General features: G+C 42.7%; 1 protein-coding gene across 2 annotated transcripts; it reads left to right on the top strand.

Moving 5' to 3' along the window:
* Positions 1-27,926, top strand: UTP25 (UTP25 small subunit processome component). 2 transcript variants are annotated; one of them, XM_023730280.1, is made up of 13 exons: positions 1-164; positions 926-965; positions 1,695-1,929; positions 4,581-4,724; positions 5,963-6,136; positions 7,275-7,363; positions 9,256-9,666; positions 11,381-11,600; positions 13,329-13,531; positions 14,774-14,956; positions 15,049-15,161; positions 15,879-16,124; positions 25,986-27,926. In XM_023730280.1, the coding sequence occupies exons 1-13, from the start codon at positions 58-60 to the stop codon at positions 26,227-26,229; spliced, it is 2,409 nt and encodes an 802-aa protein (XP_023586048.1). In that variant the 5' UTR covers positions 1-57; the 3' UTR covers positions 26,230-27,926. The 2 variants fall into 2 exon arrangements, with proteins under 2 accessions (XP_023586048.1, XP_004375242.1); XM_004375185.2 differs by lacking the exon at positions 4,581-4,724.

Here is a 27,926-nt window from a genome sequence, read left to right as displayed (position 1 = left end):
AACAACTTCCTGGTGTGGCACAGGACTTTTCGAGTGGGCAAACCTGACGTTTCTGCCATGGGCAAACGCGGGAGCCGGAGCCAGAGCCAGCTGCTCAACACCCTAACTAAAAAGCAGAAGAAACATCTTCGGGATTTCGGCGAGGAGCATCCCTTCTATGACAGGTGTGGACGAGGGGCGGGGCCGAGGCCAGAACTGCCAGAGTCGGCCAGGAGTTTCCCGGTTTGGGGCCCGCCGTCCTCCCAAGTCATGATGACGTCTGCTCCCGCCTCTTCCTACGCTTCCCCGGCGGGTGCTCGGCTAAGGATTCTGGTGACACCCCGCCGGGAGATGGGGTTCTTCATGAGTCTCCCTACCCACTGTTGAGCTGGTAACTCATGCTGGAGGACACGCCCTGTTGTGTCAACTGAGTTTTGTATGGTCGGAGATCTTATAAGCTTGTTTCGTTTTTAAAGAATTTGTTGATATCTTCGGCATCATTTTAATCTGTCCAGTTACAGTGGGAAAACGGATGTATCTGGTCCAGGCTGTGCATTCGGTAGTTGTGGGTCCCTCTGCAGTTGTCCAGACTCTCACAGTTAGGATGTGCCCATTCCACCATTCTGTTGGCGGGACATTCTAATAGATTGACTAGAAACAAGGGGACCCCAAAGTGTTTTATTTGTTAAGTTGTATCATTGTTTTGGATGAGAGCCAGTTAATGTGATTTTCTGTCTTTGGTGACCCCAGTAAACGTTACATTTGGCTATTATCCATTGGTCACATTCTTACAGTCCCTGACCAAGCGCACAAGTAGTTTTTACAAGACTATAATTATACTGTATTCATGGTAGATTTAGCCTTTTTCACATAAAGTTGTCATTAGACCTTTTTCCTAATAGCCACATAGTAGTTATTAGCATTTACCATATTTGTTTCTTCCCAGGGTTTCAAGAAAGGAAACAAAACCACAGATCTGTCAACTGGTAATGCTTTATACTGTCTTTATAACAGCGGGTTATGGGTTGTTACTTTCAAGAGTATATGTAATAATAAAGCTTGACCACATTGTCACTCTTTTCAATTTTAGGTGTAAGCTATTATTTTAGTAATATTGCTTAGTTTTGAATGCAGATGCCTCTAAAAATGCCATTGTGATAACTAATACAGAGGCCAGGGTTTGAAACTGTCCCAAGTTTAAAACTGGCCTATTAGAGCCAATTAAAGGGACTTGCCAGAAGGTTCCTAGTGAATACTAAGGGAGAGTTCTTGTTTGGTTGGCATAAAAGGAGCCATAAATAGAGTGCAGAATGAACAAAGGTCCTATCTTATTACACCACACTGAAACTACATTCTTTTGTTGTATTATAATTTCTCGTGTTGCCTCTTTAAACATGGATTATGTCCTATGTCTGGAACATGGGTTAACTATCATTATAATCTAAAGTTCTGTCTTAAAAAGTCATTGTTCTTCCCACATGGAGCATTAACTGCTTAGAAAAGATGAATAGCTTCTAGGATCGTAGCTAGATGAGCTATTTTAAATACATTTCATGCAGGGCTTGGTTGGATAAATAGGATTGTATGATATTTGAAGAAAAACTAATTTTTAGTTTAAAAAGTCTGAACCTTTACACAGTTGGCCTGGTGATAGACCTAACGTCACAACTGGAACAATGTAGTTTTTGTTTTTAAAATTCCCATTTTCCTTTTAGTCAGAGAGTTCGGATACTTCAGATTCTGAAAGTGAAGCAGACAGTGAACCAGAACAAGTTTCTGGGTACTGTAAACTACTTGCTACATTAAAAGATATTTCTGAGGAAGAAGAGGATGATGAGGAGGAAGAGGAAGAAATTATAGATGAAGAGCCAGAAATGAGTGGTGAAGATGGCGATGGTGACGTCGGGGTGGAAGAAGAGATGGCAGCAGAGTCTGCTGACATGCAGGAAAGTAGGTGTCTTTGGTGTGGGCTCACATCTTTGCTAGGATCACAGACAGAATGCCCCGGGTCCTGTGCCCTATAGTGTGTGAGTTGGGCAAGAGCACATGAGTACGTAGCCAAGATTCCTAACTTTGTTGGAGTCATTGATGTCTTTGAGAATCTGTTGAAAACACTCTCATCAGAAAAATGCAAAAACATTTTTGCTTACAATTTCATTGACTTTAATGATCCTAAAGTCCCTCTGATACAGGGCAAGGGGAACGTTGTTCTATGTTTGTGACATTCTCAATTTATTGACAAGGTTACTGTTCCTCCCTTAGGCAGACCAAGTTTAATGGAAGATAGACATAAAAATATACAAAAATTTTCAAGCAGCTGATTTGCATGTAACAGCTGCATGTGAGGTTTTGAAGAGACGCAGAGTGGTTGCACACTGTCAGGGTAAATTAGGGAAAAGCTCAGGGATTTAAAGCTGAAAGAAGAATATAAATAAAATATACCCATTTTAAGAGTTTTGGCAAATGTATACATCCATGTTGTTGTTGTATGCTGTCCGGTCGACTCATAGTAACCCTATAGGATAGAGTAGAGTGCCCCAAAGGGTTTCTTAGGCTGTAATCTTTATGGCAGCAGGTCGCCAGACTTTTTCTTCTGTGGAACAGCTGGTGGGTTCAAACTGCCAACCTTTCGGTTAGCAGCTGAGCACTTAACCACGGCACCATCAGGGCTCCTTACATCCACGTTAATGTCACTAAAATCAAGATACAGAACATTTCCATTACTTCCAAAAAGCTCCTTCTTTTCCCATCAGGCAATCGCTCATCTTATTGTCGCCATAGATTAGTTTTGCCTGTTCCAGAATTTCACGTAAATGGAATCATGTAGTATGTGCCCTTTTGCATCTGGTTTCTCTTGCTCATCATGTTTTTGTGAACCATCCACGTTGTTGTCTGTATTAGTGGTTCATTCCTTTTCATTGCTAGAGTCGTGGTCCATTGTCTGAATGTGTCGTGGTGACTTTTTACATCTCACCGTCTTGATGTTTATTTCCTTAGAGCCCTGTAGTTTTTGATGTTTGTTTGTTTTTTGTATACTTTACAGTGTCTTGAACCTCTCAATATTTTAACTGATCTGTTTTACTGGGATAAAAATTCATTCCTCAGACTTAGGTTTTGTTGTTGTTTGTTTTCTATTTTTCTTTGCTTTTTTGGAATTCTTTAAAAAAGAGTAGGTTTTTTTTTTTTTAATTATAAAGATAATATATATTAACTGTAAAAATTTAAGATGGTAGTATTGTTAACCTATATCCCCACCATCGAGAGATAAAACACCTTTAACATTTTATGTAACTTTTCAGACTGCTTTTTTATTGATGTAGTGTGAATTTAAGTAGGTACAGAGATGTGTGTGTGTGTGTAATAGTCTCTGTACGTCTCTGTAACTTGCTTCTTTTCTTTAATGATATATCATGGAACTTTTTTCCATGACTGTTACTATGGATTCATATCAGTTTCTGAAGTACATCCTTTGTCAATGACATGTACTAATTTATTTCATTAGTACCAGTCTTAGTTATCTAGTGCTGCTAGAACAGAAATACCACAAGTAGATGGCTTCAACAAACAAAGTTTATTCTCTCACAGTATAGTAACCTAGAAATACAAATTCAGGGTGTCAGCTCCAGGGGAAGGCTTTCTCTCTCTGTCAGCTGTGGAGGAAGATCCTTGTCATCAATCTTCCCTTGGACTAGGAGCTTCTCGGCCCAAGGACCCCAGGTCCAAAGGATACGCTCTTCTCCTGATGCTACTTTCTTGATGGTATGAGGTCCCCATGTCTTTCTGCTGGCTTCTCTCTTTTATATCTCGAAAGAGATAGATTTAAGAAACAATCTAATCTTGTAGATTGAGTTCTGCCTCATTAACATAACTACCCATAGTCCCACCTCATTACCATCATAAAGGTAAGATTTACAACACATAGGAAAATCACATAAGATGACAAAATGGTGCATGGTCACATAGTACTAGGAATCATGGACTAGCCAAGTTGACACACATTTCTTTTGGGGGTACCACAATTCAATCCATAACATTGCACCCTTTGGCCCCCCAAAATTCATGTCCTTGCCACATGTAAAACACATTCACGCCATCATATCATAGCAAAAGTGTTATCTCCAAGTCCAAAATCCAAAAATTCCTCTTCATCAGTGAAATCTAGAATGTAAGTTACCTGCTTCCAAAGGTACAATGGCAGAACAGGCACAAACTAGACATTTCCATTACAAATGGGAGAAACTAGAGGGAAAGAAGGGATAACAGACACCAAGCAAGTCAGCAGAACATGTTACGTTAGCCCTCAAGGCTTGAAAATGATCCTTTGTTCTCTGAGACCATTTAGATGATAGCCCTGCCCTCCACTCTAGGTATTGGCCACACTCTCCAGATTCTGAGAGGAGGCCCCTCGACCCTGGGTGTCAGCTCTGCCTTCCCAGTGGGACACTGGGCCCACTGGGACAGCAACTTTGCTCCCTCAGCTTTGGGTGGCCCCATTCTGCTAGTCCATCTGAGTGGCAACTCCACTCTTTGAGGCCCCAGAGGTAGTAGCTCTACCCTTTGAGACTGAGGCACTCTGCTTCCTGTGTTCCTTGTCTTTTCAGCTTCTGCTTCCTGGTTCCTTGGCCTCGGCTTCTCAGGCTTCACAGCTGGCATCTGCCCTGCTGGGGCAAGTGTTCCAAAGCTCTTTAGCTCTACTGATAAGTACCTGGAGGCACCTCACTTCACCAGTAAACTTCATCCAGAAGGTACTCAGCTCTCTTGCTGCATGGGTCGTGAGTTGGCAAGCCTAGCTTCACCAATAAGTGCTCGGAGGCACTCTGCTCCACTAGGAAACCTCCGGCGCAAAGGCACTCAGCTCTCTTGCTCCGTGGGTTGGCTCCTGTGCTGTCACTTGCTGGTCTCCTGGTTCTGCTGCTGCTTCTTGCCATCTGTGCCACCTCCAGTGTAACAGCTCTCCTCACTTCCTTCTGAGCCCTCTTCAGAATTGTTTTTGATATCCATAATTCCACCAACAGTCTCTTCAAGGCAATCTAGGCTTTTCCTCTTCCAGCCTCATTCACCGTTTCAAAACTGCTTCCACATTTAGGTATCTGTTAGAGCAGCACCCTACTCTCTCAATACCAACTTCTGTCTTAATTCTCTAGTGCTGCTATAACAGAAACACCACAAGTGGATGGCTTTAACAAACAGAAATTTACTCTTTCACAGTCTAGTAGCCTAGAAGCCCACATTCAGGGTGTCAGCTCCAGGGGAAGGCTTTCTCTCTCCATTGGCTCTGGAGGAAGGTCTTTGTCATCAATCTTCCCCTGGTCTAGGAGCTTCTCAGCTCAGGGACCCGGGGTCCCAAGGACACGCTCTTTTTCCTGGCACTATCTTGATGGTATGAGGTCCCCATGTCTCTCTGTTGGCTTCTCTCTTTTATATCTCAAAAGAGATTGGCTTAAAACACAGTCCAATCTTGTAGATTGAGTTCTGCCTCATTAACGTAACTGCCTCTAATGCCACCTCCTTAACATCATAGAGGTAGGATTTATGACACATAGGAAAATCACATCAGATGACAAAATGGTGGACAGTCACACAAACTGGGAATCATAGACTAGCCAAGTTGACATGCATTTTTTTAGCATAACAGTACCCCATAACAGTACCCCATTGATAGATATTTTGTTTTCCTCAGCTATTTCTTGTCGTAATCAATGCTGCGTTGAACATCATTATGTGTACATCTTAGTGTACTTTGTCCAGATATTATCCTAGAATAAGTTCCTAGAATTGGAACTAGGTCAAAGGATCAGGCTTAATTTTGAAATCTTTATGTCTACCACCTGAATTTTCTTAAAAATTAATGATAGCAAAAACAGCCATCTACCCAGTGAATATCAGTGTTGGCATAGGCTAAGGAATTTCATTTTATCTGTCAGCAGAAATATATTCACATTTATGAGTGAATCGTTTTACAAAATGTTTCTCAAAATTGCAGATATGGCCCTATATACTGACTGCCAAGAAAAAGGTAGGGAAGGGCCACCCGGGAAGTCACAACAAGCATCCCCTGAAGAGTTCACAGATGCAAAACACGAATCACTGTTCAGCCTGGAAACCAATTTTCTCCAAGAGGAGAGTGGAGGCAGCTGTTCTTTGAAAGTGTCACAAGGTCAGAGCACAGCATGTGTTGTTCGAATTCGCCAGATGCTTAGTCCAGTTAAAGCTAATACAAATTAAGTCTCCTGGTATTAAAATGAGCAGCACTAAAAGGTGGTAGTTCAGCAGCTGTATCTAGGGCTGGGAGAAGAGGCTTCTCGAAGATCTGTTGTGAGGTATGTTTAGAACAAACAGCTAAAGAATGACAGGAAGGCTAGCTCCTCAGGCCTCACAGTTCCATAATTGGGGTAGGGAGAAGACCTCTGCTTTTCTCCCCAAGGGAGGAAGTAGTTGGATGAATACTTCCCATTTTTCTGTCTACCCTTCATTTTTGTGTAACCCAGGAGTAGTTAATCTAAATGGTTCTTATTACCAGGGAGCACCTCAAAAGCCAAAAACCTTTACCCTGTCTCCAGCAGCCTCTTGGCCGTGCCTATGCCCAAAAGACAGTCACTTGGACAAGGCCTGCTTCTGGCAGGCTAAGGTAGGCCTCTGCTCCGTTATGTCCACTTTCTCAGCCTGTGCCCAAGTGAGCAAGTCAGGTTGGTCTTGCTCCGTGTCCGCACTGCCTTCATTGATCCCAGTGCCATTCTTCACTTGGGTTTGGTTTTTGGTTATAGTTCAGGAATTACACTGTAAAAGTAGGCTGGAAGTGTATCATTGTAGTGCCCTGAAGTTTAGGCTGAGCAGTTTAGATTTTCTTCAAAGATTTTTGAGCTGGGAAGTAATATGATTAGAGAAATGCTTTAGGAAGATGAACCTGTCAGAAGATTTTATGCTCTGTTCTGGAATAAAAACCAAAAACCAAACCCATTGCCATCTAGTTGATTCCAACTCTTAAGTGACCCTACAGGACAGAGTAGAACTGCCCCACAGGGTTTTCTTGACTGTAATCATTATGGAAGCAGACTGCCACATCTTTCTCCTGCGGAGTGGCTGGTGGGTTCAAAACACTGACGTTTCGGTTAGCAGCCAAGCGCTTAACCACTGCACCACTAGGGCTCCTACCTGGACTGGGATAGCCATGGGGAAGGTAGATGGGAAAAAGGATGAGTCAACATCATGAAGAACAGCAGGTCATTTACTGGGGAAGAACAAAAATTCCCTGCCATTTGCTTTCAGTGTTCTAATGTTCTTTATTTCTGCATTAGATCCATTTCTACAACATGTGAACAAAGAACTGAAAGACAAAGACGTTCAGGCTGTTGGAACAAATCCCAAAACTACCCACCAACTGAAAGTAAGTACTGCTTTGTTATCCCAGTCACAAGTGGAGAAGAACTCTAAGTAAAACAGTGGTCTTGGATTTTAGTGGTCTCCCCAAATATGTGACATTCACCAGTGGTAGATGGCTTGACAGCAGGGCAGGACCTGGGAAGGCTGGGAGAGCCTAGCGGGGCACAGGTGCAGCTGAAAACGGCACTGGGAAGCTGGAGTGGTGGAGCCAAGTAACGGGGTTGGGTACAAGTGGCCTTGGAGACAGGTACACCAGGGTTTAGACCTTAACCGCAGTGGGCTTTCACATGACCTAAGACAAGTTCATTGACCTCTCAGATCTTCTCTGTCCTCATCTATTAAAGGGGACAGTAATGCCTACCTCAAAATAAAATAATTTAGTTTACTGACTGATACATAGTAAGTGTTCAGGGAAACGGTAGCTACTACTGTTGTTCATTTGTTTAAAATATCTGAGATAGGTTCACAACTAAATTCTTCAGATAAGGGACAGTTTTTGCTGCTTTGTATTTTCCTACCACTGATTCTGATACTGTTCATGAGAGTTGGTCATCCCTTTTTTAATTGCAGTTTTTATTGAGATAATAAGTACAGATTCACGTGCAGTTATAAGAAACAGTACGGAGACATCCCTAGTACCCTTTACCCAGTTTTCCTTAGTAACATCTCACCAAACATTTTTGTACAGTGACCCAGCCAGAAGTGGTCATTGATACAATCTCCCTGTCGTACTCGGATTTCCCCAGTTTTACTCCTACTTGATTGTGTCTGTCTCTCTGTGCGTGTATTTAGGTCCATACAATTTCATCATATGTGTAGGTTCCTGGATCTGCCACCACAGTCAAGAAAACACTTCTTGCACCATAAGAATCCCTCTTGTGTTGAATGGACACTGGAAATCCAGGGTGGAGGGGAGGAGTGTGTGGTCACATTCTGGGGGTAGCAACTAGGATTGTGTAACAATGTGTGTATGAATTTGTGCATGAGAAACTGACTTCACCTAAAGCACAGTTAATAAAAAAGGAATCCCTCCTGTTGCTGTTCAATAACTACAGCCACTTCTCCTTCCCTTCTACCCCCTGTTCCTGTCCCCCGGCAGCCACTATCTCTTCTCCATTTCTGTGATTTTGTCACTTTGAAAGTGTAATATAAATGAAATCATACAGCATGTAACCTTTTGAAATTGGCTTTTGTCACTCATCATAATTCCCTGGAGAGTCATCCAACGCGTGTGTATCAGTAGCTCATTCCTTTTTGTTGATGAGGTCATCCTTTTTTTAAGATCAGCAATTTTGCTACAATACAAAAATTCTCAAACTAGTATCCCACAAAAGAAATATTCCTTAGGATTCTAATAGTTGTGTCTCAGAAAAAAGAAAACAAAAAAATGACTCCATGCCCAGGTAAATTTGGAAAACTCTCGATGAAGCAGAATGAAACAGAATTTTGTCATAGGACTTCTCAGAACCTTTAGTATGCTAATGTAGGTTGCAAATCTTCCTGAGGGAGATTAGGTTTTGTGGCGCTTACCAAAGTTGTTTAACCATGAAGCTCTTTTTTTCCTAGAATGAATTTTGACTCTTCCCAGAACATATTCCATAAAAGTTTGGGAAACACTGATACAATGAAAAGAATTCATATTTGAAGTCAGAAACCTCGGGCTCTAGCCCTCAGCTCTGTTCCCTCCTGTGTAAACTTTGGATCATATAACCTCTCTGAACCTCAGTTTCCTAAGCTGTCACATAAGCATTGCAGAATCTACTTTGCAGGATTATTGTGAGGATTAAGTAAGATGATTTATATATCATGAAAGTTCTTGGTAAATTATAAAGTATTATGTGAATGGAAAGTATTATTATCATCTGTAATTTAGCTCTTGATCTCTCTCTCCCCTAGTGGCCCACCCTGGGCCAGCTTGTTTTTTCTTCCAAGTTTCAGAAGTTGGAAACATTTAAGCCATCAAAGGACATTGACTTAAAATCACTTCATCTCCAGAAGCCTCTGGAATCCACCTGGACCAAGACCAACAGCCAATTCCTATCTGGCCCCCAAAAATCAAGTAGCCCCTTCACCCCACTTCAGAAAGAGCTCTTCTTAATTATGAATTCTTACCGGGACCTGTTCTACTCAGAAAGGACTGCCCTGAAGAACGGTGAAGAGATCCGCCATGTGTATTGCCTACATGCTCTCAATCACGTCCTCAAAGCCAATGCCCGGGTACTTGGCAACAATAGCAGACGCCGAAGCCAGAAACTTGGGGTGGGTGATGATGATGACTTCAGGGACCAAGGGCTTACAAGGCCCAAGGTAAGTGGCAGCAGGAGAGCCTTGCCCTCAAGAAGGAAACTGTAAGACATTGCGTGTAGGTGCCTGGTACGTAGATACTTAGGTGTTTTAACGAGTGACTGGAAACACGGATGAGCCTGTGAGTGGGCACATTAGATGGGCCAGGTGGTTTCAGCTCCGTGGACTGGTTCTGACAATGTATCTAACTGCAAATTTGTGGAAAGAAGGTATCTTCATGATACTTTCCTTAAAGATAAATCCTGAACATACATAAACAACAGTCCGTTATAAATCTCCTCTTTAATAAAGCTTTTATTCATTCTGTTACAGCTGTGGCCAGAGACCCAGATTGGTAGAGGGCCTTGCTAAAGGGAATTAGGGAAAGAGTAGCAGAGATGGAACTAGCCATGTAAATGTGTAAACCTCTGAAAACAAAAAGCCCTGCTTTCCAGTGTGTACTTACTGCTGTTCAAAGGGATGTTTATGTTCATTGTTGCTCATAAGCCTCGGTGTCAGTGGACATGGGACTTTGATAGGGGGTGTCTTTTCATTCTGCCTGCACTCTTCATGATGTCACCCCCTTTCCGCCCCATAGTCTACATCTTTCCATTTTGAAGAAGACTTATCTTTTTAGATATTTCTTCATTGAGCTCAGTATGATTCTAGGATTTTAATACTGAAATCGTTCTTTAGAGATTTTCTAGTCCAATCTCCTTGTTTGGTAACTGGGGAAGCTGAAGCCCAGACACTTAGTGTCACAGCTGAGACAATAACTTGGCCCTCTTGAATTCTGGCCCACCATTCCTGCGTGTACCAAACTGAATCACTACATTCCTTTGGCTGTGCTGATTGCTCTTCTGGACAGCCACCTCATAGTGTTGAAAACAGAATTACAAAGTTATCTGTTTCCGTTTAGAACTGCATAGACGAATAGGAGGCTTAACCGTGAAGCATACTTACAATTTGTTGAATTGCATAATTTGCCTGGAATTGTTTCCATTGATTATGTTGTTTATAAAAGAGTGTTTGGAAATCAACGATTTAGCAAGCATTTCCTGTTTTTGTCCTCTACAGTTGTAACTTTAAGTATTTTTGGAAATGCTTGGGAGACTGAGTCCTATTTTTCCAATTGAATTGTGGTCTTATTTCAGAAATGCTTTATCATTTCTGAAAAATGTACTAGGAATGTACTAGAAAAGTAGTGATGCATTAGTTGTTTTCCTTATTTACTGACTTTATTTCTTGTCTACTTTTTTAATTCATTTATTTATTCATCTATTTATTCAGCATATATTTTTTCAGTGGATCTTATGGGTAAAATCACTGTGCGCAGTTCTGTGGGAGAAGGAAAGGAGTCACGTTCCTTGCCCTCAAGGAGCTTATGCATTTATGACCTTGAATTTTTGCTAGTGGACACATCTGTTAAAAACATTGGCTTATCCTAAAAGGTAGTTCTCACATTCTGCTTGAGACATGCCTCATGGAGCCATGGGACTGAAGTCCACAAGACGTGCTGCTGCGCACGTGAAAGGGGCTCAGCTTCTCATGCTCAGCCAGGCCCTGTGCAGAGAGAGAGGTGATGCAGATGTCGCCCTGGCCCAGGGCAGCTTACGCGTCAGGAAAGATGGACTGCTGTTATACACAGGCCTTCTTCACTCTGTCTCCTCAAGCAGGCTCACATGGCGGAGGCTCCTTTCCTTGCCCCTACCAAGGCTGCGCATCGCTCCCTCCACAGGTGCTGATAGTGTTGCCTTTCCGGGAGGCTGCCTTACGGGTGGTACAGCTCTTCATCAGTCTCCTAGAGGGCGACAGCAAGAAGAAAATAATTGTGAGCAACAAAAAGAGGTTTAAAGGAGAGTATGGATCAGATCCCGAGGAGAGACCACCCAACCTGAAGAGGCCTGAGGATTATGAAGCTGTATTTGTCGGCAACATCGATGACCACTTCAGGATAGGTAATTCTCCCTTATTAAGACGCCAGGTGTAAGGCTCACACAGCTGTAATGAGCAGTTATCTCAGAGGTCACTGACTCAGCCTCCTTAGTGGAATCAGTGTGTATTTGTAGTATCTCGTCTGCCAGAGGAGAGAGTCTCTAAGATTGTGTCAAAAAGGCACCTGCACTTTTGTAACAGAAATGTCTCAGCACATCCCTAGGTGGTAGCACATTGTCAGATGCTGGGAGGGGACTGGGTGGGGTCAGTCTGGGGAGGCTGCATAGACTGAGTGTCTGTGCATCCTGGCAGACTTCCCTCCTGCCTGCCATGCGGAGAGCCTAACCACGAACCATCTCCCTTCATGGCTTACCGACTCCCACCCAGCGCTTCACGCTTTCGCTTGTCTCTCACTCAACTCCCATTTACTTGGTTGGTGGTACCGCGACAGTAAGTTCTTGGTAAAATGCTCATTAGTCACATATACTCATTCAACAAACATTTATTGGGCACTTACTGTGTTCTAGGCCTTGATAAGAAGCTGGAGGTATAGAATAAATGTTACAGTTCCTGTTGTCAGTGAATTCTAGCTGGCTGGGGAGACAGTCCAGGATGCTAAGTGTTATGATCAGAGTGTGCAGCAGGTATTCCGGGAGCATGGAAAGCAAACTGTCTTACCCCAAGTGGGCACAGGATGGTTAGGGAAGGCTTTCTGGTGGAGGTGACATATGTACTAAGGTGAAAACTGAGTCGGATTTGTCCAGCTGCAGAGGCAGTGGTGGGAGAGGAGGACAGTGTTGCTGACAGGAAGCGACATGTTCACAGGTATCAGGGTGGAAAAACCCAGCTCGACCTAAGAATTGCACATGCCTCAGCATGGCTGGGGGCAGGGTGCACGGGGAAGAGGGGCAGGACCGCTGTGTGGTTTGGACTTGCGCAGTCATCCAGGAAGCAGCTGATACCGAGTCTGGAGCACAGGGAAGAGATGTGGAACGGGATATAAATGTGCATCTCAGTCACGTTAGAGCCATGGCTAGTGAGTAAATTTACAAAAGCTTCATGTAAACAGTAGAACTGGAGGATGAATCCAGGAATTTGTGGAAGAAGAGGAATTTGGATCTGGAAAGATAGATACAGTCCAGTCAGTGATAGACACAGGAGTGGGCGTTGGAGTCTTAGAAACGACCAGTGAGGACAAGAACATTCAAGGAGAGGTGTTCAGCCAGCCGCTGTGCAGTCGCGGTGAGGAGCACCACAGAGTACCCACTGAGTTGGTAACCAAGAGCTGTTGGTCACCTTAGCAAGAGCAATTTCAGTGGCGTCCTGAGAACCAGAAGCCAGATTGCAGTGGATTGAGAAGTGGTGGGATATTGCAAAGTAGAGACAATTCTCTGGATACGTTTGACAGTGAAGAAAAGGTAGAGTGGGAGCCAGAAGGGTCCATAGATGCAAGGGAGGGGTGGTGATGATTATTATTACTGTATTGTAGCAATTTGAGCATGTAAGAAAGGCACCTGCACATTTATAACAAATGTCTCAGCACATCTGTAGCTGGTAGCACATAGGCAGATGCTGGAAGGGGATCTTGGAGGAGGGGGAAGGGAGGGGAGCTGGGTGGGGTCAGTCTGGGGAGTCTGAGAGGAAAATGGAGATGTGGAAAATACAGGAGAGAAGGGGTTGCTTTGGGAGAGTGGAAGGTAATGTCCTGGTAGTGACTAATGAACCTATATGTGCTTGGCTGTTTTGTGCAGGAGTTGCAATACTTCAGAGAAGCATCCGGCTCTACGCCCCCTTCTATTCCTCAGACATCCTCATTGCCTCCCCTCTGGGCTTGAGGACTATCATTGGTGGAGAAGGAGAGAAGAAGAGAGATTTTGACTTTTTGTCTTCTATTGAGCTTCTCATCATTGATCAAGCTGACATTTACCTGATGCAGAACTGGGAGCATGTCCTGGTAACGCTGGTCATTCACATTTAGGGGACAAGTTTCACAGTTAGGGTGACAAGAAGCTCGGTGGTTTAAGTTTTAGGGGCTTATTTAAGTCCAGATTAAAACTCAGTTTGGAAACAGATAGTTTCTGTCTCCAATTTGAAAAAAGTCTTTGGTACCTTCTTCTACCCACAGATTGGTCAATAATTAAACTAAACAGAGAGATGAAAATCTAGGCAATATTTTCAAATCTCCAGAAACGATTTCTTCCCCTTAAAGATCTCTTTGTGCTCTTAGTCCATGTTAGCGTAGTTGGGTGATTGGTTACTTAGTTTAAAATCCCCTCACTAGAAATGTCGTTACCTAATGTAATTCCTCATACGGTTTATGCCCATTCTCCTTTGTTTGGTCTTCAGTGAAGAGAGGAGAACATTAAGGTCTCTTAAGAGATCTCTTAGTGTGTGCTGTTGTTTTGCAGAGACCTAGAGGATGGCTTTATCACCCTTCTGTAACTGTGCTGTACTTTTGTCTCCCTAGCCACATACTCTGCAGTGTTGCCAGTATTAGGACTGAAAAACCATGCTTTGGAACAATCCTTATTACAGAACAACAGGGTTTCTTTTGAAAGGCATATGAAAACTCACCTCTCCCACAACCCAGGACTTAAAACTTGCTAGTGTGGGGCCAATAAAGGGGATACTTATTTATAAAGTAGGTAATAAATATGTAGAACTCATTACCTTTTAGTATTTTTTACAGGGTGAAAATATAACTAAAATGGAAAAAGCATGTTGACGGTAGAGTCATATTGCTTAATGTGGGGCAACAGCAGGTTTAATGGTGCTGAGAATACTCCTAATATTTTGAGAACCAGCTCATTGAAGGATGAAAACTCTGTTTTCCATATCATTTCCCTTCATGTCCAAGTTTGGAACTGAGGGACCCATAGAGAGATGATGTGGCATTTCAGAAGTTTCTTTTAAAGGAATACTCCTATAGTTACTGTTCTGATACTTTTTTTTAAGGTCCAGTAGGCAGCCAGTATTTGTTGGGGGTGTTCTTGTTGGAGGTATTCAGCTGACCATAGGCAGAGACTACTTGCCCCTGGGTTACTCAACTGTCTGAGGCTCAGTTTTCTTGTAATTTGAGAGATGATAGGACATGCCGCATGGAGTGAAGTACGATGATAGACTTGTAAAATGGTAAGCTGTGCTTGGCACATAAATACTCAATAAGTGTTAATGGTATTGTTATTTCTGCTCAAAGCACTTGATGAGTCACATGAACCTACTGCCCTTGGACTCACATGGGGTGGACTTTTCTCGAGTGCGGATGTGGAGCCTCAACAATTGGTCCAAGTACTATCGCCAGACATTGCTGTTTGGGGCGCTGCAGGATGCCCAGATCAACTCATTGTTCAACAAGCACTGCATCAATTTGCAAGGCCAGGTAGGTTCTCTCCTCGTTTCCTCTGGACTCTTCATGAAGCATTGTTTATTGCTGGGGATGGCTCCTCTCATGCTCTCGTTGACTCCTGACAGGTGGCTGTGAGGAATGTCCCAATGACAGGCTCCATCAGCCATGTCCTGGTGCAGCTCCCACATGTCTTCCAGAGGATGGAAGCAGAAAATGTAGCTTCAGTGATTGATGCCAGGTAACCAACCCCTCCCCAGCTCCATCAGGTACTTGGCGGCCAAGGAGAGGCATTTGACTTTGGCAGACAAATTTAGTATTGGATCCCATATTAGTTTTATTGATGATCATTTACCAAATTAGATGAGCTAATTGAACCGATCATACCATTTGACAGAAAGAAATGGTGACTTGGCCTAAGTCTCATAGCTAGTTAGTGGCAGGGTCGGTACCGTAAATCAGGGCTCCTTCCCTGAAGCCTGTGGCATTTTTAGATTATATTACATTATTCAATGCTACAAAGTGTCCTGTGTCAGCAACTCAACTGTAAGCCTTTCAAGGGCCAGGCCTATTTCTCTAATTCTGTATATATTTTTCCCCTTTGTCTTTATTGTGCATAGTTAGGAGGCCCCATGGTAGCAGAATGGTGCTTAGTATATGGTAGGTGTTCAATCATTATTTGTTGACTGACTGACTGAATGGTGTGGTCATATACTTCTAGACTAATTTTCTGGGGTATGATGGTATTATATCTATTTTTACAATGAATAACGGTAGCATCCATTTTTTAACGTGCTCATCAAGGTTTATCCTTAAGTTCTCTTTGAGATGAGGTAAATCATATTGTTTTCTTTAGTGATGTAGAGGGAGACTGACTTTTCCAGGATTGCATGGTTCTTGGCAACACTGTCAGCTTAACTCTAGACCACTGACTTTGCCATTTTCCTTTCAAAATCAGGTTTAACTTTTTTGTGAACAAGATTTTGCCTCAGTATCGTGACGCAGTCATGTCTCACACGCTCATCTATGTACCCTCCTACTTTGACTTTGTGCGTCTTCGAAATTACTTCAAGAAGGAAGAACTGAACTTCACCCACATCTGCGAGTACACTAAGAAATCTGGTGTCTCCAGGGCCAGACAATTCTTCCTTCAAGGAGAGAAGCAATTTCTGCTCCTCACAGAGCGTTTCCATTTCTACAAAAGGTAAAGTGGTGCCAAGTTTAGAGCATCCTCTCTGGAGGGAAAATGCGAATCATGGCCTGCTTCTCAGCAGGTAGGCTTTAGGGTGGTATAAGGTCCTCCCTCTACCTGGTGGTGTAGTGGTTAAGAGCTGCAGCTGCTAACCAAAAGGCTGGCAGTTCAAATCCACCAGCTGCTCCGTGGAAACCCTATGAGGCAGTTCTGCTCTGTCCTGTAGGGTTGCTATGAGTCGGAATCAACTTGACAGCAATGGGTTTTTGGTTTTTTGGTCTACTACTCGTGCAGAGAAGCCTAAGGATTTTGGGTCTGGATGGACTCTTCTTGGTTGGTAGGTTCATTGGTTGGTTTCCTCCCAAAATGGGTGTTGTTAGGAAAGAATGTGGCAACAAGAGTGAGTACGGTATACCCTATGTATAGATCTCGGTCTGTACTTGGGACTCTTCGTGTAGCTGTGGTTGCATACCTCACGTTACAGAAAGACATTACTGACTTGAACATCTCTGGAGAGGGACAACTTGATGAATACAGAAAGCGGAGGGCCTGTCACACAAACACAGAAAGATATCATGGGCTGTGCAGTCTGGGAAGATGGCCGCTGGGCACAGTGTCTGCGTTCAGAAAGCTGCAGTGTGTCCTGAGGAGGTGCATGCATGTTTATTTCCTCCACAAGGAGGACCAGGATTGAGGGGCCCTTTGACATTTGCATGAGGCAGAAAGTGAAGGGTTAAAGTTGAATATTTGTGGGTTTCAGTGTTTGCTTAGCTTCACCACTGTGTGACTTTGACAAGATAAATCAAATCGGTCATTTTATTTATTTATTTATTTTCTTAATTTTAGTTGGAGTGTTAGTAATTTTGAGCCTTCTTTTGCTGTTTGAGTTAGTTGCAGCCTTTCGTGGCCCAGGATCACAAATATTTTATTGTTTTGCTAAATGTTTCTCTTCTGCCAAATGGAAAAACCTTTTTTAAGCCCTTGCCTATAGAGAGATGAGTATTGTATCCTGTCACTTCTTCTTCCCTATTTCTCAGTAATAGCCAGTGAATTTAAATTCTGACTTCACTGTTTTATTAACTCCCAATCATATATACTACTAATAAGGGGGAGCATTTTCTCAGAGAACCCCAAAAAGAGAAGCTGGAAATCTCCCAGGTGTTGGGGCATTTGGGATGACGCGCCTTGGCATTGCACTGCTGAGACCAGAATGGTGTTCTCCAGACATGTTCTCCTTACCATGGGGAGGGCACCGCATAGCTGGCATGGCGTGGCCTCTAAGGCACGCTGCTGACTAGTTATCTGTGAATGGAGAGTTGAGAATTGACAATACTCGTCTATTTCACCAAGCTCCATTCTTGGCTACCCAGACAAGGCTGCTTGGCCAAAGAGTATTAATGAATGCCTGCTGGTTGGCACCGTTATTTGCGTTGTTCCAGTAACTTGTTTTCATTCAGCTTTCCAAAAGTGGCACTTTGGAGGAGTTACACTCACCAGGTCTTAAGAGCGCTTAATTTTCTATCCGTTTGACAAATGAAAGCAAGCCTTTTAAGTGAAGTGGATGGATTGAGAAACTTCCCAGTGTGATTGCCCATAGCAGGTGTGAATTAAGCTGGGATGAGGACTACTCTCAGATATCTCGGCAGCTTTTCGGGGAAAGGCGTGGCATCAGAGGGGCCCTTTCTCTTAAGCAGGCGGAACAGTGCTCTGTCTTATGCTGTTCATTTATTTTTACCAAACCGATTTGTCCCCAAAGTCAGTATAAAGACAAATCTCAGCATGTGCCATGTGCTTTATGCCCTAGACCAGGTTAACGGGTGTTCCATGTGTTGAAGATGAGTGGAAATAATGTGCTTCAGAGTTCTGCAGCAGCTCATTATCTCAGGGTTTCCGACTATACAATTGTTTGCTTGAGAGATCACCAAGGTGAGGATAGGTGTTTTGGTCTGCAATGCCTTTGTGATTTGGTTTCTAATTTGACCTTGGGGAAAGAAGATATATTTTAAACCATAGTACCCCAGCTCTGAAATTCTGTTTTTTATATTCTCTATGGCAGTAGGCAGTGTTAGAAAGATTAGGACTTAAACTTAAGAGCTAGCAAAAGTTTTCAACCTGAAATTTGTTTTCTTTGGGGGAGATGAAAACAGTAGAATCTTAGAGTTGGATGGGCGTTTGATGATGATTTCCCTCCAGAGGATGCTTCCTGGCTCTGTTCTGGTTCATCCCTGTCATTCAGCAGCTTCCACAGCGGAAAGTCAGAGACTCTGGACAGGGATTTTTTTTAATTGTTGTAAAAATATATGTAACACAGCATTTGCCAATTCAGCATTTTTCAGGGGTACAGTTTAGTGACATCAGTTAATCATGCCGTTCAACCACTCCCATAATCGTGGCCAGTTTCCCATCACCGTAAACAAACACTCACTAAACAAAAACTCCCCCTCTTCCCCTCCCTCCCACCCCTGGTAACCACTGCTAAACTCCGGTCTCTATACATTTGCCTGTTGTTGTTAGTTCATGTAAGTGAGATCATACGATACTTGCCCTTTTGCGATTGACCTTTCACTGAGCATAAGGTTTCCAAGGTTATCCATGTTGTAGCATGTTCTTATGGCTGAGTAGGATTCCACTGTATGAATGTACCACGTTTTGTTTATCCATTCATCTGTTGATGGACACTAGGTTGTTTCCACCTTTGCTATTGTGAATAGTGCTGCAGTAACTGTTGGTGTACACTGCTTTGCTGCTTTCAGGTCTCGTGGGTATGTACTTAGGAGTGGAAATGCTGGGTCATATGGTGGTTCTGTGTCTGGAGGGGGGATTTATGAAGTTTAGAAAGGCTGCCTCAGTGGTTCTGAGTACCTCCTGCCCCTATCTGAGAATCTTAGTTCTACAAGTAGTAGACTTGGTCATTATAGACCATACTGAGAAGTCAGCCTTTCACTTCACTTGTGGTTGCCACATTTATCCAGTTGGCAGGCAAAATAGACGTCTGAAATGTCCTTCGTTTTAGGCCCTGTGAGGGTCTGAATTTATTATTATAGGGGTCACAGGCCATGTTGATAGGGGTTATGGGCCACATTTATATAGGTTACTGAAGAAGGGAAACATATACGAGGAGGAATGCAGGAGAAGGGTGCCGGGGGAAGGAGTGCTCAAAATATGGAGAACTGGCACCAACTGCCTCCTCTGGAGGGACCCTGGTCACCTTTTCTGTTTCCAGGAAATTTGTCCTCTCTATCGTGGGCAAATTGGGACTGAGAGATTTTTGTATTTTTTAAATATTAACACGAATTGTTTTTTTATTTTGTTTTTCCTGATTATAAAAGTATTATACAATTATTGTAGAGAATTTGGAAATCCAGGTACAAAAAGAAAAGAGTAACCTATAATACCACTGCCCTGGTACAAATACTTATTTTGGTGAGTTTCTTTCTAGTCTTTCTTATATGAAAAATATATGCACACACATACACATGCACCCACACAAATTTACAGGTGTTTTCCTAAAATACCAAAATTTGGATCACACTGTTACATACTGAAATTTTTTCCCTTGATCTTAAAATGTTTTATTTGCTCATTGGAAAAAAATTCAAATGTTAATATTTTGGTATATATGTTTGTATAATACAGATGTATTTTTAATTTGATGTGTATACTTCTGTCACATCCTTCCCAAATTTTTATTTAGAAAGATTTCATACCAAAAGAAAGTCATAAGACTGTAATAGTGAACATCTACAATTTCTTTCACTTAGAATAGCATTTTGCTACATTTGCACACACCCGTATCGTCTCTTTCTTTTTCCTTCTCTCTCTCTACCTCACACCTCTTTTTTTTCCTTTCTGCATCATTTGAAAGTTAGTTGCAGACTTTTTGACATTCAACCCCTAAGAATTTCAGCACGTACCTCCTAAAAACATTCTTTTCCCTAACTCTTTAGTACCGTTACCACGCCACTTGACATTACTTCAGTAATATCTAATACATGGTTCATAAGGAGCCCTAGTAGCACAAGGATTAAGTGCTTGACTGCTAACCAAAAGGTTGGTGGTTCAAACCTACCGAGCAGCTCCATGGGAGAAAGACCTGGCAATCTGCTCCTGTGAAGATTACAGCCTGGAAAACCCTCTGGGGCAGCTCTGCTCTGTCACATGGGGCTGCAGTGAGTCAGAACCGACTCAGTGGCACACACCAACACCAACACATGGTTCATATTCAGATTGTCCCAATTAGTCAATGACCTAGTTGCCAAAATGACCATTGCAGCTGTTTTCCCCTCTAATCCAGGATTCAGTTATGGATTGTACATTGCATTTGTTTAACATATTTCTTTTGTTTCCTTAGTCAGTCTTAGGAGGACTCGACCAGGGGCAGTTTTGCTCCCCAAAGGACATTTGGCAATAATACCTGGACATTTCTGTGTCACAACTGGAGAGGAGGTTTCTAGTGGGTTGAGGCCAGGGATGCCACCCAAAACCCCATAGTACACAGGACAGCTCCCCACAATAAAGGATTATCTGGCCCAAAATGTATTTTTAATTTAATACGTATGCTTCTATCACAGATCTGGAAACCCTGGTGGCATGGTGGTTAAAAGCTATGGCTGCTAACCAAAAGGTCGGCAGTTCGAATCCACCAGGTGCTCCATGGAAACCCTATGGGGCAGTTCTGCTCTGTTCTATAGGGTCACTATGAGTTGGAATTGACTCGACGGCAATGGGTTTGGTTTTTTGTTTCTTTTTTTTTTGTATCACAGATATCAGTATCAAATATCAAATAGTCAGAATATCAGTGGTGCTGAGATTGAGAAACCCTGATAAGAATAATCCTTTTGCCTTGTTGCTTTTTTATGATACTGACATTTTTTGAACAGTCCAAACCTAGTTTCCCGTAGGATGTCCTACAGCCTGAATTTGTCTCATGGTTCCCTTATTATTTAGATCAGTGGTTCCCAAATTTTGCTGCACATTAGAATCCCTTTGGGGAGCTTGAAAACATCCAGATGCCCAGGTTGCACTCCCATACCAATTAAATCAGAATGTCTGGGGATGGGGGCCAAGCATAGATATTTAAAAAGGGGAGGGGAGTGATTCCAGTGTGCAGCAGTTTGGGAACCACCGATTTAGATTATGTTTTTGGGGGTAAGACTCCTACACAGAGGATATTGTGCACTTCTCACTGTATCTCATCAAGAGGCAGCTAATGCCAGTTGGTCCCAGTTATGGTGATGTAAATTTAATCACTTGGTCACGGTGGCTCTGTTAGATCTCTCTGCTATAAAGGTACTTTTTCTCATAATTAATAAGTAATCTGAAGTAATCTGTGGGTGTAAATCACATCGGTTTTTTTTTTTTTTTTTTTTTTACTATTTTATTGTACTTCAGGTGAAGGCTTACAGAACAATTAGTTTCTCACAAAACAGTAGTACACATGTTGTTTTATGACATTGGTTAACAACCTCACAACATATTAACCCTCTTAACTTCTCAACCTGTTTTGTTTTTTTTTTGGTGAAAATACACACAGCCAAAGATACACCATTTCAGAAATTTCTGCATACACAGTTCAGTGACATTGACTAGGCTCTTCCAATTGTGCTGTTATTCTCACTTAAGATGAAGGTTTACAGAACAAAATAGTTTCTCATTTAACAGTTACTACAAATGTTGCCCTATGACAATGGTTAACAATCTCACAACACATCAACAATATCCTTACTCAACCTTGGGTTCCCTATCATCAGCTTCCTTGTCCCCTTCTGCCTTCTGGCCCTTGTCACTGGACTCCTGTACCTCGTTAGTCTCATTTGGTTTTACGGGCCTGTCCACTCCCAGGCTGAACAGTGAACCTCGGAGGTAACTTCACCACTGAGAATCACATCCTTTTTAATAGTTACATAGTGTTACATTGTATGGCTATATAATTGACCCAATTTCCTTTTAATGGGCATATAGATTTCTTTTTATTTTCTGGTACTACATACAGTATACCCACTCCTCAGTTAGCGACATGGTTAGGTTCCAAAGACCAGGTCATCAGGTGAAAATTGACATTATGTATAAATTATGGAAGCATTACGTAACTGCCAAACCACTGAGAATCACGGCCCAGCCAAGTTGACACACAGCCTTAACCATCACAGCCAGTAGTACTCTTGCCTTGCACCTCTGCATTCATTACTGCCAGATGTACGTCGTTAATGCACAAAATAGTCGGATAGTAGATTTTTTACTATTGTTGTAAATTTGGAATGTCGGATAATGAGAGAGTTGATAAGTGAAGAGTAAGTGTAATGCCAGTGTCTTAGTTAGCTAGTGCTGCTATAATGGAAATACCACAAGTGGATGGCTTTAACAAAGAGAAATTTATTCTCTCACAGTCCAGGAGGCTAGAAGTCCAAATTCAGGGTGCCAGCTCTAGGGGAAGGCTTTCTTTCTCTGTCGGCTCTGGGGGAAGGTCCTTGTCATCAGTTCTGCCTTGGTCTAGGAGCTTCTCAGTGCGGGGACCCTGGGTCCAAAGGATGTTCTGCTCCTGGCACTGCTTTCTTGGTCGTATGAGGTCCCCCTGTCTTTCTGCTGCTTCTCTCTTTTATACTTCAAAAGAGGTTGACTTAAAACACAACCTAATCTTGCAGATTGTCCTGCCTCATTAACATAACTGCTTCTAATCCCACCTCATTAACATCATAGAGATACGATTTACAACACATAGGAAAATCACATCAGATGACAAAATGGTGGACAGTCACACAGTACTGGGAATCATGGCCTAGCCAAGTTGATGCACATTTTGGGGGGACACAATTCAATCCATAACAGCCGAGAACACCCTTATACATATATTTTGATGGCATAGTTGCCTAATTATTTCCTTGGGATAAATTTTGAGAGGAAAACTTGTTAGCTCAAAGGCTGCACCCAACCAGAAATTTGATATGCATTGCCACTTTTTTGTCCCATCTTCCCTGTATCTTTTTCCAAAAAATACACACACATAATAATTCATGCTCTGTTGACAGTGTATCAGAAGGACCCATTTTTGCAAAACCTCACAGGTCAAATTGTTGCCACTGACTTGGTAGTCAAGAGTACTTTATTGTTTTAATGTCTTTTTCTTGCTTGTTTATGTTTTTCATAACATTCATTTGAATGCGTGACTGAAGTAGAGGCTGAGGGAAATTATGTGTACGCCCAGTAACGGGTGCACATCCTCTTCTGTCAGCTCACTCGTGTGGAGGTTGAGTCCATCGAGTCAGGTGTTGAGCTGGGTTTGCATTTCATTGTCACTGTAGTTAACCTTCCATACACCACAGACTCCAGATTCCTCCAGCAGACGGTGGGTTTAGCGTGTGGCCTGGGGTGCTGGACAGGTTTCCCCAGCATTGCTGATTTCTTCTCAACGCCCTGTACACGTGTGCCTCAAAGGAGGGTCTCTCTCTACACTCTTGTCTGACCCCCAGCACCAGGCTGCTCTTGCCTGTTACTCCTGACCAGGGTTGCGGAGGGTGTGCGGCATCTCCTCTCGGTCCAGTTTAGGCAGGCCTGGTCTTTCTGGGCTTGGGAGGTGGGGCTTTTTCGGGGTTTTTTCCCCTCACCCCTCCATGGCAGCCAAACTCTACTTTGTATCTGTGGGGATCTTGGTGGGAAAGCATTTCCTGTCCCTCACCCAGTGTTGGCAGATCTCTGCTCGTACCAGCGAGGGATCTTTGGCTGGTGGCGTAGTGGTTAAGAGCTATGGCTGCTAACCAAAAGATCAGCAGTTTGAATCCACCAGGCGCTCCTTGGAAACCGTATGGGGCAGTTCTGCCCTGTCCTGTAGGGTCACTATGAGTCAGAATCGACTCGACTGCAGCAGGTTTGGTTTTTTTGTTTGCTTGTTTTCCAGGGGCAGACTCCTCTTGTTTTTGACTGGGTGTAAGCCTCGTGGCATGGAGGGTGAGGGATTCACTGCTCTCCCTTAGGGGTAGATGGCTTTTGCTTCTGCTCACCCCCTCCCACTAGCAGTTACCCTTGCCTGGGAATGGGAGGAATGGGGCGTTTCTGTCCCTGTCCCAGTGGCTTCAGGTTTTCCTTCATGTTAGAGATGGATAGGGAGGTAGGGAGGGTTTATGCCTCTGCACCACCAAGGAAGACTCTCTCAGATCTTCTGTCTTTCCTGCGACTTCACAGCACCTGCTGGAGGCCTGTGGAAGAGAGCTTGTGAGTGAATGTGAACTACAGATGGTCTGGGGCTCCCAGGGATCTCAGCTGTCACGCTGGCCACTCTTGCCCTTTAAGAATTTGTTAAACGTGTAGCTCTCTCTTTCCTACCCACTTTTTTGGGAGCTGCCCACTTCCTTCCATGCTCTGCTAAACGTGAGGTAGTTTCTGTGTCCTGTCTTGCTTCAAAGGGGCTTGTCACCCTCTGGAATTCAGTCAGCAGTAGACTGAAGCTGGCTCACATTGGCTCACAAAATGGGGTTGCGTGTCTCTTTGCAACACTACGGCTCAGTAGCACCACATTGGTAGCTTGACATTGGCCACAGTAGGAGTATTTACACCACAGAAATTGGCAGATGCTTCAAGTCAGCAGCCCCTCTTCCCCACTGAGAACAGGTTATTAGGCATACACCAGCACCCCACTGAGTTCAGTTCACTGATTTGCCTCATGACGTCAGCTCTTTGGGCTCAAGAAAAAGACAGCTTTTGTAGGTTAACTGGTTTTTTCTTGTTGTTAACATGGGAATGATCGTCTCTTTAATTTTCTAAGTGCTAAGCAGAAGCAGAACTCCTAATGTGTGTTTTTTTTTTTTTTTTTTTTGGTTGGTTGTTTTGTTAAGTAGTGTAGTTGAACAGTTTGTTCAAGTTAATTAACCATTAGAATTCCTTCTTATGGAGAAGTGATGTTGAAAGGTGAACCAAGTAATGGATTGCAGTTATTATAGTTTAGGAAAAGAGGGTCTCTAGAGAAATCAGGGTGAGCCATGAGATAAAAAAGATAAGGAAAGTTTATCCTCTGAGAACAAAATAAAATCCCCAGGGAGTCTAACATTGGCAGCGTATGAGAGAGTCTAACAGGAAAAGTCAGAACCTTGTGGATGTATAAAATCTTTTGCTGTGGAGTACCAGAGGGTGCACTTGACCTCAGCCCCACCCATACGGTGAGTCCCTAGGGTCTGCACCCTCTCCACACCACGTGCAGCAGTGTGCAGCAGGGAAGAGGTGCAGATGCAGAAGCTGTTAAAACTAATTGCTTTCTCATAATGCTTGATGGGTCCTCAGGCTGGATTTTGTAAATGGATGAACTTGGGACTTCTGCTGTGGAGTTAACATGTCTGCAGTGACAAGAAAAGACTAGTAGGAATGCATTTACAGTTTATGTCTACCGTTCTTCCCCGCCCCACCTCAGCCCACCCTCGGTAAGCTCAGGAGATGCAAATTTATCTCATCATCTTAAGCCAACCAAACGTTAGGGAAGCAAATAAGTTGACACAAAAATCAGCCCTTCAGGCTCAAGTTAGATTGTTGTTGTTGGGTGCTGTCCAGTTGATTTTCAGCTCATAGCAACCGCATGGGACAGAGTAGAGCTGCCCCATAGGGTTTTCTTGGCTGTAATCCTTAAGGAAGCAAATCGTCGGGTCTTTCTCCTGTGGAGTCTCTGGGTGTGCTTAAACCACTAACCTTTCGGTTGGCAGCTGAGTGCTGAAGTGTTGCACCACCAGGGCTCCTTAGAGTATCCTTTGGCTTATCTGTTATTTGTGCGACCGTTTTCTTCCATTAGCATGAAGCAGCCAGAGTAAACTTGACCCCCATAGAACTCTTAGGGAGCTTCTCCACAAAATCATTTCTCAAGTGGATATATCATCTTCCTCTCTCCCATTCCAACAGGTATACAATAAAAGGCATTAGGAACCTGATTTTCTATGAACTGCCAACATATCCCCACTTCTACAGTGAGATCTGTAACATGCTGAAAGCCACCAACAGAGGAGAGGAAGCCACGTGGACCTGCACTGTTCTCTACTCCAAGTACGATGCCCAGAGACTAGCTGCCGTGGTTGGCGTGGAGCGGGCAGCACAGATGCTGCAGTCCAAGAAGAACGTCCACCTCTTTATTACTGGAGAAAAATGAGACTTTATTGGACTGGAAATAGCATTTTGCATGATACATAATGCTTGATTCTGTGCCATTTGGACCCAGTTCTGATTACTAATACAAGAGAGGGATTGATACAAGAAAAGGGCATCAGGCAATGTCAGTGTTACCTGATAACTTACTTCTTTTCAGGTCATGTGTTCCTGAAAAGTTAAATGTAAACCAAATTTTGGTAAATCACATCTTTCAAGGTCAAGAAAGGGCTAGAAGGACTCTTAGAAACTTCTATTTGTGAGCTATAAGTTTTTTGTTATGTTTTGACCTCTCTGTTTGACACTTCCTTAAAATACGGCGTACACAACATTGCTATGAGAACTGGTTATGAGACATTGGAATACTTCTTGCTGCTAAACGTCGCCTTAATTTTGGATTGCAGCAGGTTTTGCAAATCTTTTCCCCCCGGCCAAGCTTTTTTTTAAAAAAAACCTTAAATATTTTAATACCCATTGCCACCGAGTCTATTCTGATTCATAACGACCCTATAGGACAGAGTTGAACTGCCCCATAGGGTTTCCAAGGAGCGGCTGGTGGATTTGAACTGCTGACCTTTTGGTTAGCCAGCATGCTTTTAACCAGAACAAGGCTCCATTTATTTTAATACAACCTTTGAAAAATACATTCACTCACTGATTAATAGTTATTCTAGTAAAGTGATATTAATAGTACATGTTTTAATGTAGTTTATAATACACACTTACAATCACCTTACATAAAATAACATTAATTTCTCCCCTAACATTTCAAGAAATAATTTTGTTCAGACTCTTTACATCCATCTTCAACAGTGTTTTCATCATTACTGCAGCCATTTTTTGAGTCATATAACTGATAAAAGTGACGAGGAAGTTATTTTAAATGTAACACTTTAAAAAACATTTTTATTTTGAAACATTGTCAAACATATGGAAAAATTACAAATATAGAACAAAGACCCTTCTTCCTGAACCATTAGAGAGTAAATTGCCAACCTGATGGGCCTATCACCCTCAAGTACTTTAGCATGTATTTTCAAAAACAGGAATATTCTCCTACGTAACCACAATTAGACCATCAAAATCAGGAAATTGCCATTGTCACCTTACTACCGTGTAGTCTTTGGACTCCATCCCAGTTCTGCCAAATGTCCTCATGGAACAAAAGGAAGCAGTTCAGAATTACATATTGCTTCAGTTGTCAAGTCTCTTCGTCTGCTTATTGTGGAATAGCACCTCAGTTTTTCATTGGCTGTTATGACCTGGACACTTTGAAGATTAAAGTCCAGTTATTTTGTAAGAGGATGTTTCCTTGTGATTAGATTCAGATTATGCATCTTGGCAGGAACATCACAGAAGTGATGCTGTGTCCTTCTCAGTGCATCTCATCAGGTGGCACAGGTTTTAAGTTTGTCCCATTGTGATGATGCTAGTTTTGATCACTTAAGGGGGTGTTACCAGGCTTCTCCACTGTAAAGTTACTCTTTGTCCCTTTTTTATTAATTTATATCAGTATGGATTCATAGTATCCCTTTTAATTTAATGGGTTGAAGTCCCTGACTATCAGAGAACGTACAAAGTAGGAAAAAAATTTTGGCTACAACGTATCTGACAAGGGTCTATAAAATTTATAGAAAACATCAACACCTCAACAAAAAAAAGACAATCCAATTAAAAAATGGGCAAAGGATATGAACAGAC

This window comes from Trichechus manatus, unplaced genomic scaffold, assembly GCF_000243295.1.
Source record: "Trichechus manatus latirostris isolate Lorelei unplaced genomic scaffold, TriManLat1.0 scaffold00035, whole genome shotgun sequence".
NCBI classification, from domain to species: domain Eukaryota; kingdom Metazoa; phylum Chordata; class Mammalia; order Sirenia; family Trichechidae; genus Trichechus; species Trichechus manatus.
Note: the sequence above shows the minus strand (reverse complement) of the source record. Positions and strands in the feature narration are given on the sequence as shown.

Excerpts from the sequence above, each read along its gene's own strand:
- UTP25 (XM_023730280.1), top strand. The coding sequence starts at position 58 with ATGGGCAAACGCGGGAGCCGGAGCCAGAGCCAGCTGCTCAACACCCTA. Across the intron at positions 966-1,694 it reads AACCACAGATCTGTCAACTG|TCAGAGAGTTCGGATACTTC; the intron begins GTAATGCTTTAT and ends TTTTCCTTTTAG. Across the intron at positions 7,364-9,255 it reads AAACTACCCACCAACTGAAA|TGGCCCACCCTGGGCCAGCT; the intron begins GTAAGTACTGCT and ends TCTCTCCCCTAG.